At 44.7% G+C, this 15,501-nt stretch overlaps 1 protein-coding gene across 3 annotated transcripts in view; it reads right to left on the bottom strand.

Moving 5' to 3' along the window:
- The window catches only part of SNX31 (sorting nexin 31), a 51,411-nt gene extending 37,024 nt beyond the window's left edge, over window positions 1–14,387 (bottom strand). For 2 of the 3 annotated variants that reach the window (XR_003989569.1, XM_030472648.1), the window contains exons 1-3: window positions 14,322–14,387; window positions 8,633–8,747; window positions 7,468–7,532 (exon numbers count right to left, since the gene is read on the bottom strand). Coding sequence is in view for 2 of the 3 variants with exons in the window: in XM_030472648.1 (XP_030328508.1) it covers window positions 7,468–7,532; window positions 8,633–8,747; window positions 14,322–14,387 (246 nt within the window). In the remaining variant the exon portion in view is untranslated. Of the gene's footprint in view, window positions 1–7,467; window positions 7,533–8,632; window positions 8,748–14,099; window positions 14,175–14,321 lie in introns of all 3 variants that reach the window. The other variant, XM_030472776.1, reaches the window with a different exon arrangement.
- Between the last annotated feature and the right edge of the window lie 1,114 nt (window positions 14,388–15,501).

Below are 15,501 nucleotides of genomic sequence, written 5' to 3'. Positions count from 1 at the left end.
TTCCACTGGGTTTATATCAAGACCTTGTATTTCTCTAAAAGACCTTCCTGAGCTCAAACTCAGAAAGCCCCACACCTTGCTATGCATAAGAAGTCAGTTTCTTGTTTCAAGAGGATGGAGACTAGTTTAAGAATTCCCTTGGGGATGCTTCTGGATGAGACGGCAGAAACTCATCACTGCAGCTCCTCTTCCTGTTGGCTGCCCTGTACCAGAGGACAGCAATGGTCTTCCTGGCATTTTGATTCATTAAGGAGAGGTACTTCCCTTGAGACTCATAGTGGAGGAAAATGCTGTAATTATACATACTGCATGCAACATTAAATTTTCATTTCTTGTACCCACCTTTGCTAGCCTGGTGGAAGATACGGGAGCACTTGAGAAGATCTGGAAGTCCTTAAGTTTCAAGTACTCTCAGCATCTTGCTGCAGAGTCTTCATGGTGCCTGTATCTAGGAGCATCTCCTGACTCCCATGTTAACAAGAGCAGGGTGGCAAGGCTGACATTTATGCTGGCTACTCCATTGCCCCTCTTTGGCTACCCTGGAGAACATACTAGGGTGTATCACTCAACTAACTCACCTCAGATCAGTAACTTTTTGGGGTCTGGAAGACCACATTTTCCAGTAATTCTGGCTTAATTAAGAGTTATTTCAAGGTAAGACCAAATGCAAACAAACACTGTTTTTTCCAAAACATTTGAAAATTAAGAACATGTTGTCAGAAGTCTGTAGAATGATATGTGGGGAAAAAGGTCTTGAGAAAAACCAAAATGATCTTTTTTATTTCAGCAGACTTCCCACAAGTTTTCCTGACACCGGTACTTCACCTAGCTGCACGCCTACACATCTGTTTGCGCATATTAAAGAAGAAGAGAACCTCTTCTCAAGACATTAACCAATATCCTATCTGAAGTCCTTCTGGGGATCCACACAGATTTAATCTTTATCCTCAAATTAATTTCCTTCTTATCCAGGAGACAGGTCTAATCATTCCTCTTAATTAACATAAGCATTACTTTGCCTCTGTGGAGATACAAAAGCTCCTCTCTAACACCAAGGATCATCATATCTTGTGCTTACCTGAGTACTTTACCACTTTCCTGAAGTGGGAAGGAGCAGACACTTCTTACAAATGCCTTTGACACACACATTTTGGTATGAAACATTTCACATGTGATAAAAATGTATGTGAAACTCAGAACAAACATAGGATGCAAACAGCAGAATGAGATAAAGACATGTAGTTCATCACTGACTCTTGACACAGAGCAAGCAGATCACTATATAGCTAGTTTACTACCCAGGCCTCAGCAGACCTGGGTGAAGGTGAGAGCAAAGGCTCACACACCTCAGTTAAGGACTTCTGGGTGCGAGCTGCTAATGTTGAAGCTCCCACAGGGAAAGGACATGGGACTTTATGCACCTACTTCTGCCAGATCCTTACTGCTGCTCCTGTAGCTTTCATAGACTGGGTATAGGCCACCTCATCCCCTGTGGCAGCCCAGAGTCAGAGACATAAAGGTCACTTCACCCTTCTGCCACTCCCAGGGAGTCACTCCTCGCAGCACCCTACCCTACCTACCACCTCAGTCTTCAGCAATCATGAGAGGAAGTAAAAAAGCACTTTCAAGCCACTTCCTAGTAGTCTGAGTTCTCCAAGAACACCAGGCAACCTAACAGTAGGTAGATTAATTTGAGGATCTACAAGAAAGGATGTATTAAAGAAAATCTCAGTCCCATCTACAATGGTCTCATTAAATATCACTGTTTAATAGTTAAACCAGTGGTTTCCACAGTCTTTTAAAAAACTGCTTTATTTATCTTATTTGACTCTGTTGAACTACAGGCACAGCTTCATTTCATGGTCTTGGGGACAAATTCCCTACTTTCTTATCTCCAACTTTTGATCACTGTTCTCTTACTATGGCTATGACACAGCAAACCAAAAATAAAAATTATCTTGAACTGTTGGGTTTGGAGATTTTCTTCCCCCTTTATCACATGCTTTTACTCCAGAAGACAGAACTGTCTATGCCAGAAGCTCCACACATTGTTCAGTGTAATAAATATTTGTGTTTAGCCTGTTATCAGCAAAGTATTGTTGAGACCAAAAAAAACTTACTTACAGAAAAACAAAAGGAGGAAACAGTGCAGTCTGTAAGGCAGGAGAAGACAGTGTTAGATGAAGAAGTACAAATAGACATGTCCCTAAAACAACACAAGAGAATCCAGCTTAAGTTTAGTAGAAATACAAAGGGAAGAGCATTTATCAGCATTAGCAATAATCCATTTAGTAAATGCCCATAGCAATCCCAACCACTTCCAACACGGACAGAAAAATACTTTTGAAAGGAATATGCAGCAGTGAGTCAGAAGTTCAGAGCTTCTCCCAAGCTGCTGTTGTAGTTTTGGAAAAAGTAGTAGAGTCACTGTCTCATCTACTCAAAACAGGCACCAACATAACACCCACACCACCACCACCCGTGTTTTGCCAACATGTTCAGTGGTACCTTCCACGTTTCCTACACTATTGCTTCCGAAATTCAGGGAACATGCCATGTAACTAGAATTGGACGCTTTCTTGTGCCGCTTATTTGAATCTTCCCTTAATGCTGCTTCTATTGCCTGTAGTAGAATCTCCTGAAACATCCAGAACTGCTGCCTCCTCCCCACTTGCCTGCTCCTGTAGCTTGAAGCACAGCTCAGTCATTAATATAGGAATACAGAACAATACAGAGCTGGTGGGGGATTTCCTGTGTGTTTTGGTTTCAATGAAAAGAACAAGTTCTTTTAACAAACAAAATAAAAACCCCAAATGAACCCAAAAATGCAAACAAAGGAACCAAAAGGAATATCTATTACACAGTTGCCTGCCGGGAATTACATTTTCCCTCCCAATTTTCCATTAGAAAACTTAAAATTAAGTGATTTTGTTTTAACAGAAGTCAATGCCAACCTGAACCCTCAGCAAACTCTCAAGGGATTTGTTGCTCAGCTAAGCAGCATGGGCTGTAAAAGGAGAAAGGGTGAGAACAGAGGCCCTTATTACAACATGGCTGAAAAGAACAGCAGGTCAGGGGACTCAATTGCGTCTTAACATAGAAAAATAAAACAGACATCCTTGAATTAAAATTCTTCAGAGTTTTCTATGCCAGAAACCTTCCCTGTGGCCAGCACACAAGAAAAGTCTGAAAGTCTGGAAACTTCCCACATGAAATTCAGATTTCTGGCCAGCTGTACTTTTAAAATAGAAGTCCATAAATAAGAAACCCAACCTGGTTTCATATGAAGAAATAATATTCTTAGAGCAGTGCTTAAATTGTAGCTATTCAGCCTGACTCCTGTTTGTGTACATACACATCCAAACCCATTTGTGAGTTACTTCAGGATTGTTAAACGTGCATTCCCCCACTGCCTGCACACTGCTGAGTGCGTTGAAAGGGTACAGAAGAGGCTGCATGGTCAGACACATGGGCTCTGTCCAACAAAATGCAACCCATGATCACACCAGCTTTGATTCCTGGTAACACCTGCAGATTTCTGGCTTGCATTTTACCTACACTCTCAATAGCACACACAGCATAGCTCTCATGTTATCCAATCCTTGACCTCATGCTTGCTTTTCAGAAGGAAGAGCACCTTACAGAGTCTTTTGATGAAGGACTACATAAGAACACTGCTTTTTGCCTGTTATCAGGCGCTGGCTGGCTGTATTTGTTCAAGTTCTCAGGAACTTCTCATCTGTTCTTTCACCAACACCTGAATCCTTTTGCACATGCTAAGGGCTGCTGTTTGCCAGCAACAGAGACTAGAAAAGGTCAGCCTGCTACATCACTAACTCCAAACCTCTGCTGCTGCAAGAATAAGTGTCTCAATTTTATTCATAAATGCATAATGACTGACTGTCCTCACAGCTACATCTCAAACAAGCCACATTACTCCACGGGTGCCCAATACAGAGACAGACCATGATCTTGGATTCAATTCAAGGATATAGTTGACTTGCATTAAAAGGAGACTGGTAGGGTTGCATGTAACTGCTCATACTGTCTTTCTCCTGATGAAAAAGAAGACACAACACAGCCACAACAGTCACATCTTCTTAATGGCTTCTTGCAAGAACTGTGCCATTTGTCTTCAGGGACTGAAGGTAGCAGGACATATACTGAATGTCTCTCCAGCTTGGTCACTGGCCAAGTCTGCAGAGTTTGGAAGAGTGGAGTTGCAGGGGTGTTATGGGTTAGGTTGTTCAACTCCACTATATGATAGCATTGGTAAATATTCCAGCAATGTTCACTCTGAGCAAAGCATCCATTGTGCCAAGCTGCTTCCCCACATGTCAGGAGCCCTGCTGTCCCCTGCCAACTCCTCCCATGAGATCAGGTTGCTGGGGAAACAGCCAGAGCATGCCTCCTATAAGGAGCAAACCATAACAACCTATGTAACAGGTAAAGGTGTTGCTGGGCCAAAAGTGGGGCTTGGAAAGCAAGGTTAACCTGCATGGCCTTGTCCCCACTTGAAAAGTTCGCCCTTTAGATATGATAAGGGGGGTATAGCTGGGAAGCATGATGTTGAGGGCAGATACAGATGAGACATGTTCACTACTGTCAGGTGGCTGCAGTAAAGCCATGGTCCTTGCACAGCCTTCCCACTCCAGGGAGTGCTCATCTCTGCACAACCTTCACATTCAGAAGGAAACCACAGGACAAGGACCAAACAGGTCTTAAATTCAGTTTGATTTTCCTTTGCATCTTCTATTTCTGCCAGTGACATACACAAATCTCTTCAGTGAGAAGCTTAAATACTGCTGGTTTTAAGATAAGCCAAGAAAACAAAGCAAGCACTACTAGGCTACCTGAGAGAACAGCTCTATTCTCTCTCATAATGAAAGACACAAGTGAAGGTGAAAAAAAGTCAGCAGTCGAATTTTTAGGAAGAAACCCTAGCCTAGCAATCTGATCCATCTCATTCTAGTAAAACTGAAGGTTTCTATTACAAAAGCTGCACTGGTTTTACCTGCAGACAGATCTGTGCTCAATAAATAGCTGTGGTGGCAGAAAAGTGGCCAACTGCTTCCCGTTCATCACCACCTGAGTATGGTTCCTTTGTCACTTCTCCTACATTAGCTGGCAGGTTGGTTGTACAGGTGCATGCTAACTTGCTTCAGGTAGCCAAGGCTGCCTAATAAAAGCCAGTCAATGTCACTGACAGAACAGGAGCATGCTATTTCATCATTTTAATGATGTTTTATTCTTGAATCTTTCATTAATCATCCCTCTTGCAACGTAACATAATTAAGCACAAGTTTGGGTTAACGCCTGATTTCAACACTAAGTAGCAGTAACCCTGAAACCCTCCTAAGCAACATGTAGGATGCCAAGTGCTGCCTACACATCTTCAACAATGAATAAGGAAAGAACAGTACCAAGGTGCTTTAAAAAAGATGAACTTCACTTCATGTCTTCAATGCTGTCACAGGAATTTCATCACTCTGCCATAAACCATCTCACAAGTCCCAGTGTACTGATAAATACTGGAACATGCACACCAAAGCCAGTTTGTTGAGCGAGATTCTTGAATAGCCAAAATGAATACTTCTTCAGCCATCAGTTACACCGATTAAATGCACTGTGCACAGCTAGGGACAGTGGATGCACTCCTGTCTGTCACAGAGTTGTGTGACCTCTCTTAGGAGTTTGTTCTCTGCCATAATGAAAGAACACATAAAGCACTACCGTTATTTGTATCAGGAAGCAGTAATTTAGGTAAGCACAACCATTTTCAGTTTAAATTGTAAACAAAAAAAAAGCCAGAGAACTCCTGCCTTTGCCAAGCAGTAAGCCTAAACATCACGTATGAAACTCCATTGTATTACAGAACAGAAATTTGAGGTAATTTTATGTCCTAAGAATGTACTAACCTTGCACTAACATTTAAGGTATAATTTAGTGCCCACCTTGAACTCTACAAAATAACTGACTGCTTTTGGCAGCACAGTCGTCACATGCCTTAATAAGCACAAACACATATGTACATAACCCATAAATCAAGTGTTACACATGTACTTCTCAAGTCACCCCTCTTCACCAAAAGGGCCTGCAGTACAGAAATGCCTAAATATTCAACATCATTTCTGATGGGATGTTGAGAGAAATCCACAAAATACTGGCATGCCAAAAGACATCTTTAAACACTGCAGACATGCATTTGGAGAAGTTATTTCCTGCCAGAACACTACCAAAAAGAAAGCAATTGGCCGTGTTTGAGGGCAAATTGCAGGCATTCCTGATGGATTTAACTTTCTTTAGCAGACTTGTTATCAGTCTCATCAAGAGTAATTAAGACTCAGCAGTAATTGCAGGGAGTCCTCTGTAGGGCTATAGCAGGCATTGGATCAGAACTAAAGAGATACTGCTCCTCACAAAAGAAATCACAAAAGAAATCAGAAAGGGACTTTTCATTCACTGTCTTGAGCACTTTGGTAGGTCTGAATTTAAAAGACTGCAAATAAACTGTGTCATTTTACCTACAAAATATATAGGCAAAACCTTTCTAGAATTTGTTAGGAATACTTCTTCACACCATTTCCTACAGGGTTTCTGAACTCTCCTTAAAAGCTTTAATCATACATAGCAAGCAAAGAGCTCTCAAGTCACAAACCTCTTACGTGGTCCTTCAAAACAGTCCCTCTCTCCAGAACAACTCACAAGTGGGTATACAGCAGCACCAGCAGCATGCCAAGCACTTCCCAGAAAAGTAAGCAGCATCCCCTCCTTGAAAATGCTGTTGGAGTCATACTGCACCCACCTGCTCCAAACCACCACTATCCTCATAAGAGCCACAGCAGCTGGAGAGGAGGCAAGAGAAGAAAAGAGAAACACAGCACCTTGCAGTAGTCAGACACAAGCAAGAGCTATCCAAGCCTGCCAAGGATCATACATGTCATGGACCACATGAAAATGGATTTCCAAGAGTTATCTAGGTTGCAACAGCCCAAATACAATGCCAGATTCTGCCCATCACTACAGTTGCAAGCTAAGAGAACATGACATTTTCACAGCAGTCATCAATACGCTCATCAGTCCAAAGCACTGACACTACCAAAAAGCATTTACAGTTGCAAAATCCAAGCATGTGTGTAATCCTTCTATTGAGCTCTCACAAAGACTCTTCTGGGAACTGTTTAGATTCATCAGATACACCACAGGATATAAAACCAAAGCAAATAGTTCTTTCCATGTGAGAAAGAAGTTCATATATGGACAAAACAATACTACTACTATTATTATTGCCACCCAGGCTCCACAGAGAGCACTCTGTCATTGGAACTCACTGCTTTACGAGACAGAGAAATACTCTAAGAACACAAGGAAAGGAAGATAGCAAAGGAAGCCTTGAACTCAGGAGGTAGGATAATATTTCAATTCTTTCATATAACAAACTATTTGGCTGAAAAATTCAAAACTTACCTGCTGTAGCTTTCGGAAAAACCCTCTGAAGGCATCACTGTTGGTAATATTTGAATCCAAAGTAACTGAAAAACAAGAGGAAAACAGGGAGGGAGGAAACCAAACTTGGCCAAAAGATGAAAAACATGGCTAGTGTCTAAAAAGATGTATACATGACTGTTGGTTAAACTACTTTACTCATCCTTTGGTTTCTGCATAGCTACCTTGATTAGCCTGTTGTTAAATCATTGAAGCTATGACAAGTGCAAAACACATGTAGTGTTGCTATTCTTCCAAAGCAAGACTACAGGAAGGTGCTTGGCCACATAAATCCATGGTCATTCTTGGCCAGTAACTCCAAAAGGAACTGTTGAATACTTAAGTGAGAAAGATCAAATAATCACCAAGTAAGAGTTTTAAAGACTAATCTTGAGGTTTTGTTTTGTAAATCCTGGCACAAAGTATTTGAGGCCAGAGGTTACAAAACCTCTTCAAGCTCATCCCCTCACACACCCTTCTTCTGAGGTAGTTGAATATTTTTATTTATTTAATTTCTTGGCTTATACGAGTCTCACAAGATGCATTCTAGCATCCTGCAGACCTCATTTATAAGACAACACATTTTGCCTGAGATTGAATTTTTCTACAACCTCTTGTTATAATTATGACAAGTCAAGCTGGAAACTCTTGAAGGAAATAGGCTGATGCAGAGCTCAGTTCCATATTACGTTTCCACCAGCCCAAGTGCCTGCCTTTTTTGCCTCCCTCTCTTAGCCACCAGCCATGAGTTCTCCCACCCAGCCCCGTGTCAGCTTTGGCAGCTGTGAAGCAGCAGAGATGGCTGGCTCAGCTCACTGATCTGGAAGAAGAGAGAAGACCCAGACCACAGGCTGCCACTGGAAGGCTTAAGGTGAATGAAGTTTAGTGTGAAACTGCACCTTTCCATTTTGGGAAAGCTGCAGAAAGGCAGCTGCTTCAGAAATCAGAGAAATAAGATATGGTGCTGTTCTACAACCAATGAAACAGACAAGATAGGGCTGCAATGCCTACTCCCAGCCTTTTAGACACATCCTTACTCAGCAGAGTGTAGAAGGTACAGCACCCTGCAGTCACACTGCAGTCACACATCCTCAAGGGTTTAAGCCTGACATATGAAAGCTGATCAAGTTGTTCTAGCCAAGCTTACCATTCTGAAGGTACTGCTCCAGCTGAGACTGTCTCTCATCTGCCATCGACTTGGTCATTGCCAGGTAAAACTTTGGAGGGAAAGCAGGCACAGCACTCCCAAAAAGCTGCCTCAGCTGTAAAACAGCCAAAGGAAAGCTCCACATCAGTGAAGAAGCATTCACAGTTTCTAAGGAATTTCAGTGCTCTCGTGTTTTGACAGTGAGACATGATGATCTGCAAAGGGCACAGGGTACCCACCCAGCACCATCCTGGCGGCCATCAGGGCCCACAGCAAGGGCAAAGCCTTTGCCCGGGCAGCCACCAGAAGACAGCCCAACTGAGCAGCCTCTTCTGATGGGTTTCTCGTTTTCACAGTCTTACCACTTCTGAGCTCCTGCTCTGAGCCAGAAAAGCAGCCTTGTATTAACCTTATCAGCTAGGTCTTATACACCTCACAGACAAACAGGATATAGTTAGAGATGTCTTCTTTTCCCAATATGTCCATACAGGATTTCTTTGATCTATATCCAGAGAACTACTTTTTAAGAGCTGCTGACTTCTGCCCTTGACTAGTGCTACCTCAGAGGCTTTTATTATTTTGACTGTGAGAGGTAGTAACTTTTATCAGATAATCTAATGCTGTCAAAGGTAAAAACAAAACAAACCAAAACACACATAAAAAAATAATCCTGAACAAACAAAAAACTAAACAGAGAATCTTTCAGCAACACAAACTATCTGAAAGTTTGATTCTTGCTCCAGCTATATTAGCTGGCTAACAAGAGCATGATGTCTCTGTATAAACCCTACCTACCTCATGTATAACCACACCTGCAAGGACTAGAGAACCACAATTACCTTACGCTAACATAAGAAGGCCCAGTATAGGTTTGGGCAGTAGTTGGTCCCTTGGAAGTGTAAAAATTCTCTGCCATAGGCAAATTCTCTCAAGAGAAGGATTAGCTATTTCTTCACCTAAACTAAACCAATATGGCATCTGATCAGGAAAATGAGACTCCTACAGTATGCTGATACATTCTTACTAATTATATTTTAAGGACCACTATTCAACTCAGAAATTTAGCATCATTAAATCCTGTGAAAGAGGACATTTTCCCTCTGGCCCCAGCTGCCCTCGTCTTTCACATGACTCCAGCAACTGAAGCCTGAAGGAAAAAAAATGAGTTTACTCATGCAAGAACTAGCAATACCTTTTCCTGCCTGTTGGCTAAAAACAGGAGTAAGACATATTCTTACAGCTCCACCTTCCCTACATTGGCCACACACTGCTGATTCTGAGTTCCTGTTTGTTAGATACGCGTGAATCACTCAGAGATATACAGCATAGAAGAGTTAGGTAGCACTATATGCTTTGGTTCTATGTAAAGCTAAGAGTAATAGCTAAGTATAGAGGGCTTTTTATCTTCAAAGTCCTTCATGTATGTGATCTTCCCCCAGGGACTGAAAAATATAATCTCTGCTCTACAGGCAGGCAACCTGAGGAGATACGGCAAAAAGAATTGCCAGAAGTCGCAAAGGCAGAGCCACACTGACAACAAGGAGGTCCTTTCTCTTCCTTCTGTGTTCAGGCCATGCCTCACCTGCACAGAGCGGTACCATCTGTTATCATCTGTTTGCACAAGCTGAGACTCTGGCCTACTTACAAAAAAATAAAATCAAATTAATTCATCTCAGTGACAGCTGCTCGGTGAGTTTCCTGAACCGCAGTTGTGTCCCCCCAGGATTTGGGCTACAGAGAAGAGAAACTTCCAACCGATTAGACTTTCACATGTCAAAGAATGAAAGAAAAATACCCGTAAATTTTAAGTGTGTATTTGTGTAGTGCTGAGAGTCCACCAGACTATAGCCACCAGCGTGGAATTTCATTCTAGCAGAATGAAACTCACAATATTTGCCTTCACAAACTCTACCTACATTTTAAATGCAAGTCATCAACACTGTACCTGGTGGTGCCGGGTGCCTGCTGCCCTGCCAGGTGAATGCCACCATAAGAGATGGGTCCCCAAAACCTGATGCTGACCTTCTCCTCACTCCCACCCCCCTCCCCCGCCAAGGCTCTGGTTTTTTTCCTGCAACCTGAAGCCACCCCACAGAAAACACACGTCTCAGCCCCAAGCCAGGGTGCCCTGAGCACTGCTGTTTTCTCTCGGCTGGATCTACCTGACCAGGCAGCTATCCAGAGTCCATCACTGTTGCATTTCACTCTTAACCCTACAGAGGATACATCCTATTTACTCCCTGCCTTGAAATAAAGCAGTGAATACTCAAAAAAAATGCAAGAAATAATCTGTTCCTTTCAGTCCTACAACAGAACATAGATTCATTATTATGATATTTGTTTAGAGAGCAGCTGCCAAACCGAAAAGCCAAATGCAAACATCACAACATCAAAGGCGGAAACCAGGGAGAGCCTGTGTCTTCAGCAGCTGCTCAATTTTGAGGACATCCAGTAACATTTTTAGTGCACAAACCACTGCCCAGGTAATCTCCAGCCCCGCTCTATAAGTTTGTCACTTGTATATTCTTGCAAGAGAGCCTTACCTCTCCATAAGCAGAATAAAGACCCACAGCCTTACTAGGGGTGCTCTAGTCAGTGTGCAGTCCCACAGAACTAAAGCTAGAGAACACAGCTACAGCACAGCACACTCCCCAGCTGTACTTGCACAAATCTAGGGCCAGAGCTTAGATCCTTAAAATGCACATCCATCTGCTATGAACACTCCTGCTGAAGTTGCTCACAGTCATTTGCAGAGAATGACTACACAAGTCTTAGTTCAGCAAGTGCAAATAATAAGGAACGCTGCCCAACATTTATGGTGATCATCCCCAGCAAAGGGAGACTGGTCCTTCAGCTCTTCTTCCTATTGCTAATGCTTAATACCTAAATACTCAAGACAGAAGAGGGAATGAAAACTGGATTTCCCACAATCGAATGCTCTAGGTCCTAAAAGAAGGAACAGAAGGGGAGAAGGCAGAGCCACCTCTGGACCCTCTTACAGCCAACACAAAGCCTCAGACGAAGACAGGCACCTTCTGGCATTCACAGACAAGTGCCTGTCCCCACAGGAGAAGGGCTAAAGCTGCACTGCTCTCCTCAGCATTTCTGCCAACCCTGCCTAAGCAACTCTGCCTAAGCAAGATGTCTTTTAGGATATCATTCTTGGTTGTTCACGCTTCCCTCTATACTATTTGCTTTGCGTGCTCAGCTTAAGGCTGAGAATCCCATTTGGAAATAAGGCATGTAGAAGTAAGGAAATGTTGCTCAGATTTAGTATACCTGTACCTCCACATTCAACAGTGTTCCTGAAACCTCATATGCTCCATCACACCACACTACTTCTGAACAGTTGTTCCCTTCAGACAGTCCTTTTGCAGGGAACAACTGCTCTGGGAGACAGAAAGGAGCTGAGTTTGGAAGTGTCAAACAACAGAAGCACTCTCAGAATATAAAGTGACAGGGAGCAGCAAGAGAAAAGGGGTAGATAAGGCACAGCATTACAAAAATTCTATGTCCTGATTTTGTATCACAAGTTAGGAGAGGAGCTTGTAGAGGTGGAACAGCAGTGCTCTAGAAATCACCACCCTGAAGGAGATCAGAGGCACAACTAGTCCAGAGCAGTGTTCAAAAATTACTGTCAAGTACAGTTATGCAGGAATCTGTCCATGGAGGAAGCTTATTCCCAATTCTTAGCCATCACAGAACTGTTGCATGTGTGGGACACACTAACCAGGAGGGTGAAATTACTGTATCCTGGAGTTTAAGACTTCTTTATGTGTGCATTTCTGTACCTTATCAGAATATTTAAAGCAAAATAAGCAGAACAGAATGTAATGATTATAGACAAGCAATCTCACATAAGTATAGGGAAGGCAATTAAGGGACAGCAGTGTAGTTGTATGCTTCAAGACCAAGGATGGCAGTTACCAACAGCAGGAATGAAGCAATTAAAAATAAAAATCACCTAACAAGTTGTAAAGCTCAGCAAGGGGCAAACTGTTAGTAACAGAGCACGCAGAGAAGGAGAAGATTTTGCTGAGAGTATTAATGAAGTTAAACTCTTGAGCAAGAAACAGTAAGCCTTGAAGAAAAAGCATGCAAATACATAAGCTGGTTTATTAGTTCAGCTACGTTATCCAAAATGCTCCATTAACCAGAGCAAAATATTACAGTGAGAGCTCCCATAGGGAAAAGAATTGCGGAGTAGAGGGACGAGAGGACACCTCAGCAAACACTGCTTCCTGTGGCAGCCCTGCTGCTGACTCAGCTGTCTTCTAGCTGTGCTGCTCCAACTGGTTATGCAATCACACAGAGTTGGGAGAGATGGACCCATCCCCATCTGGAGTTACCTGGCTGGCTGTAAAAACTGCTCCACAGTGGTTCTATCATTGCACCTGAGAGCACAGGGAGGAGGCTGCCAAGAGAAGCACCTACCTAAACCCCCCCACCATGAGAAGCGTTCATCAAACAGGGGCCTGAAATAGTGTTGTCAAGGTAAAGTAAGGCTGCTCAGCAAGGATGACCCACACTGACAGAAGAGCTGGGAGAGATCTTGCTTGGAGCCAAGGACTGGCAAAGGCCAGAGAGATCAGGCTAGCAAAGAGAAGGCTGGCAGCCACTCTGCTTCCACGAAAGAGCTCAAATCACATGCTCCCTATTATCATCTTAAAAAAAACCCAAAAACCAGAGGATAGAGGGGAAAGGGACAGAGGCAACTCCACAAGAAACAAAACAAAAGCAGAGATAAACAGGCAAGTTCACCCTGAAATAATCCACGTTATTCCCTAATGCACACTATTCCATCGAATACTCCAGGCCTGTGTTCCAGCTGTTTTGTAATTGCCTTTGTGGAAAGGGTCACTCCTGAGGTCTTCACTTAGGCAATTCAGGCCAAAGGATCCAGCACTCGGTTAACCCCTGGCTTGTCCAAAACACCCTGCACTGAATCTGCAGCTTGCCTGGACTGACCTCTACACACTTCCTAGAGTTGTTCACAGCATTAAAGACCCTAATAAAGCAGTTGCATCTCTCTCCCAGAGCCCAAGGAAAAGAGGCATATGGAGCCCACAGCTTGGCCGGTGTAACCAACTAAGCCAGTTTACCATACCCTTCTGCCACATCTCTTGGCTTTCTTTTGGATTTGCCTCTCACTTGTTGCTGGATTTCACCCTGCAAACACCGGTGCCACACAAGCAGTGGCTCTGCCCTTCCAACAGCCCAGCATCGGGGGAACGAGGCGCATCCTCCCCGCGGGGTCAGTGTGAAGGAAGGCTTTAATAACGCGCATTTGGGCAGAAACGACTCACTGTCCTCACCCCACAATGGGCCTGTGAGGGCCAGGAGAGCCGCTCTTGCCCTGCAGCCCTCATGGGGCCCGGCCTGCTGCAGGGCCCGCCGGTCCCCCTCAGGCTGCCCCGCCGGGGCTTTCCGGGGTGCCCTCACCCCGCCGCCCCCCGGTCGGCCTCACCTGCGCGTCCCAGCGGCGGAGCTGGCTGTACCGCGCCTTGCCGAGCAGGAAGCCCTCCAGGCACACCGAGTACACCTGCAAGCACACCACCGTCACACCGCGCCCGGCCCGAACTACCCCGCCGCCCGCTCCGCTCCGCTCCCCGCGCCCACCACGTAGCGCCCACCACGTAGCGCCCACCACGTAGCGCCCACCACGTAGCGCCCACCACGTAGCGCCCACCACGTAGCGCCCCCCGCGCATCTCCCGCAGCTCCTCGGCGGCGGGGATGCTGAAGTGCAGCTTCATGGCGGGGCGGGGCCGTCCCCTCAGGGCAGCGGCGGGGCTGAGGGAGCCGCCGGGCGGCGCGGGTGGGAGCGGACACGGCGGCAGGGGGCACTGAGGCGGGACAGTCCCTGAGGCACTGCCTCGGCGGCGGCTTTTAATTAACATCCCTCCGGAAAAGGTTAATTAACACCCCCCGAAACAGGAGCCTGTGGTGGGGCGGCTCTGCCACGGGGGAAACTAATGGCCCGCAGGGGAAGGGGGCTGGAAGGGCAGCAGCGGCGAGCGGGGCCGAACAGTGAAGGAGGTGTGAATAGGGCGGGGAAGGGGGCTACGAAGTGACAATTCACTATGAAGTGATGATAATTCGCTGTTTTTCAAGGAACAAGAAGTAGGGACGAACTGGTGAGAGCGGTATGCAGCAGGTTTATAAGAAAATAAAGTGATTTTTCCCCACAGTGCCTCACTGGATGTCAAATATAGTTAAAACAGCAAGTCCATCTCTGCCCTGGGACTTCCATACATCGCTAACTGCCAGACAATAAAGATGGGTTACACTTGCTGTGTTTCATAGCTTCCTTCAGTGTATTTCTGGTACCCCTGGGGAAAAGGTGCTGCAGGAACCACTGTGGAAGTTCTCACAGCCTTACCCAAGCAGTGTGAGCTGTTGGAGACATGAAATGAGTTCATCAGCATGGAAACAATGCAGCTGAAATGGCTCGCTGCAGACTGGGGCCTGACATAAGCACAGTGCTCTGCCCTCACCAAAAGGAAGAAAATTACTCCAGGAAGGCCGTGCTTCACTAACTGACCTGGGGAAAACCCTTCCCGGTGGAACAAGAAGTGTTTTTCGAGAAACAGGATTAACTGTGGGCATTCTGGAGAAGACTCAGTAAAATAACATTGTGTAACATGTTTGATAACTTGACTTGTTTTTCTTCTTCACCTGTGCAGCCAAATACAACCAGTCTGACGATTTCTGGAGCACCCATTGTAACCACCCTCTTACAGATCAAACGCTGTAGCTCCTGGTGCCACAGCCACCCTGTTGTACCTGGGAGATGAGAAACCCACACTCTGGGCAGCTCTGGAAGAAGTTTCCTTCCCCTCTCCTGAGCAAGGCTGTGTGTATCCTCGT

Source organism: Strigops habroptila, chromosome 1, assembly GCF_004027225.2.
Source record: "Strigops habroptila isolate Jane chromosome 1, bStrHab1.2.pri, whole genome shotgun sequence".
Lineage (NCBI taxonomy): Eukaryota > Metazoa > Chordata > Aves > Psittaciformes > Psittacidae > Strigops > Strigops habroptila.
The sequence above is the reverse complement of the archived record's forward strand: the minus strand, read 5'-3'. Positions and strand labels throughout refer to the sequence as shown.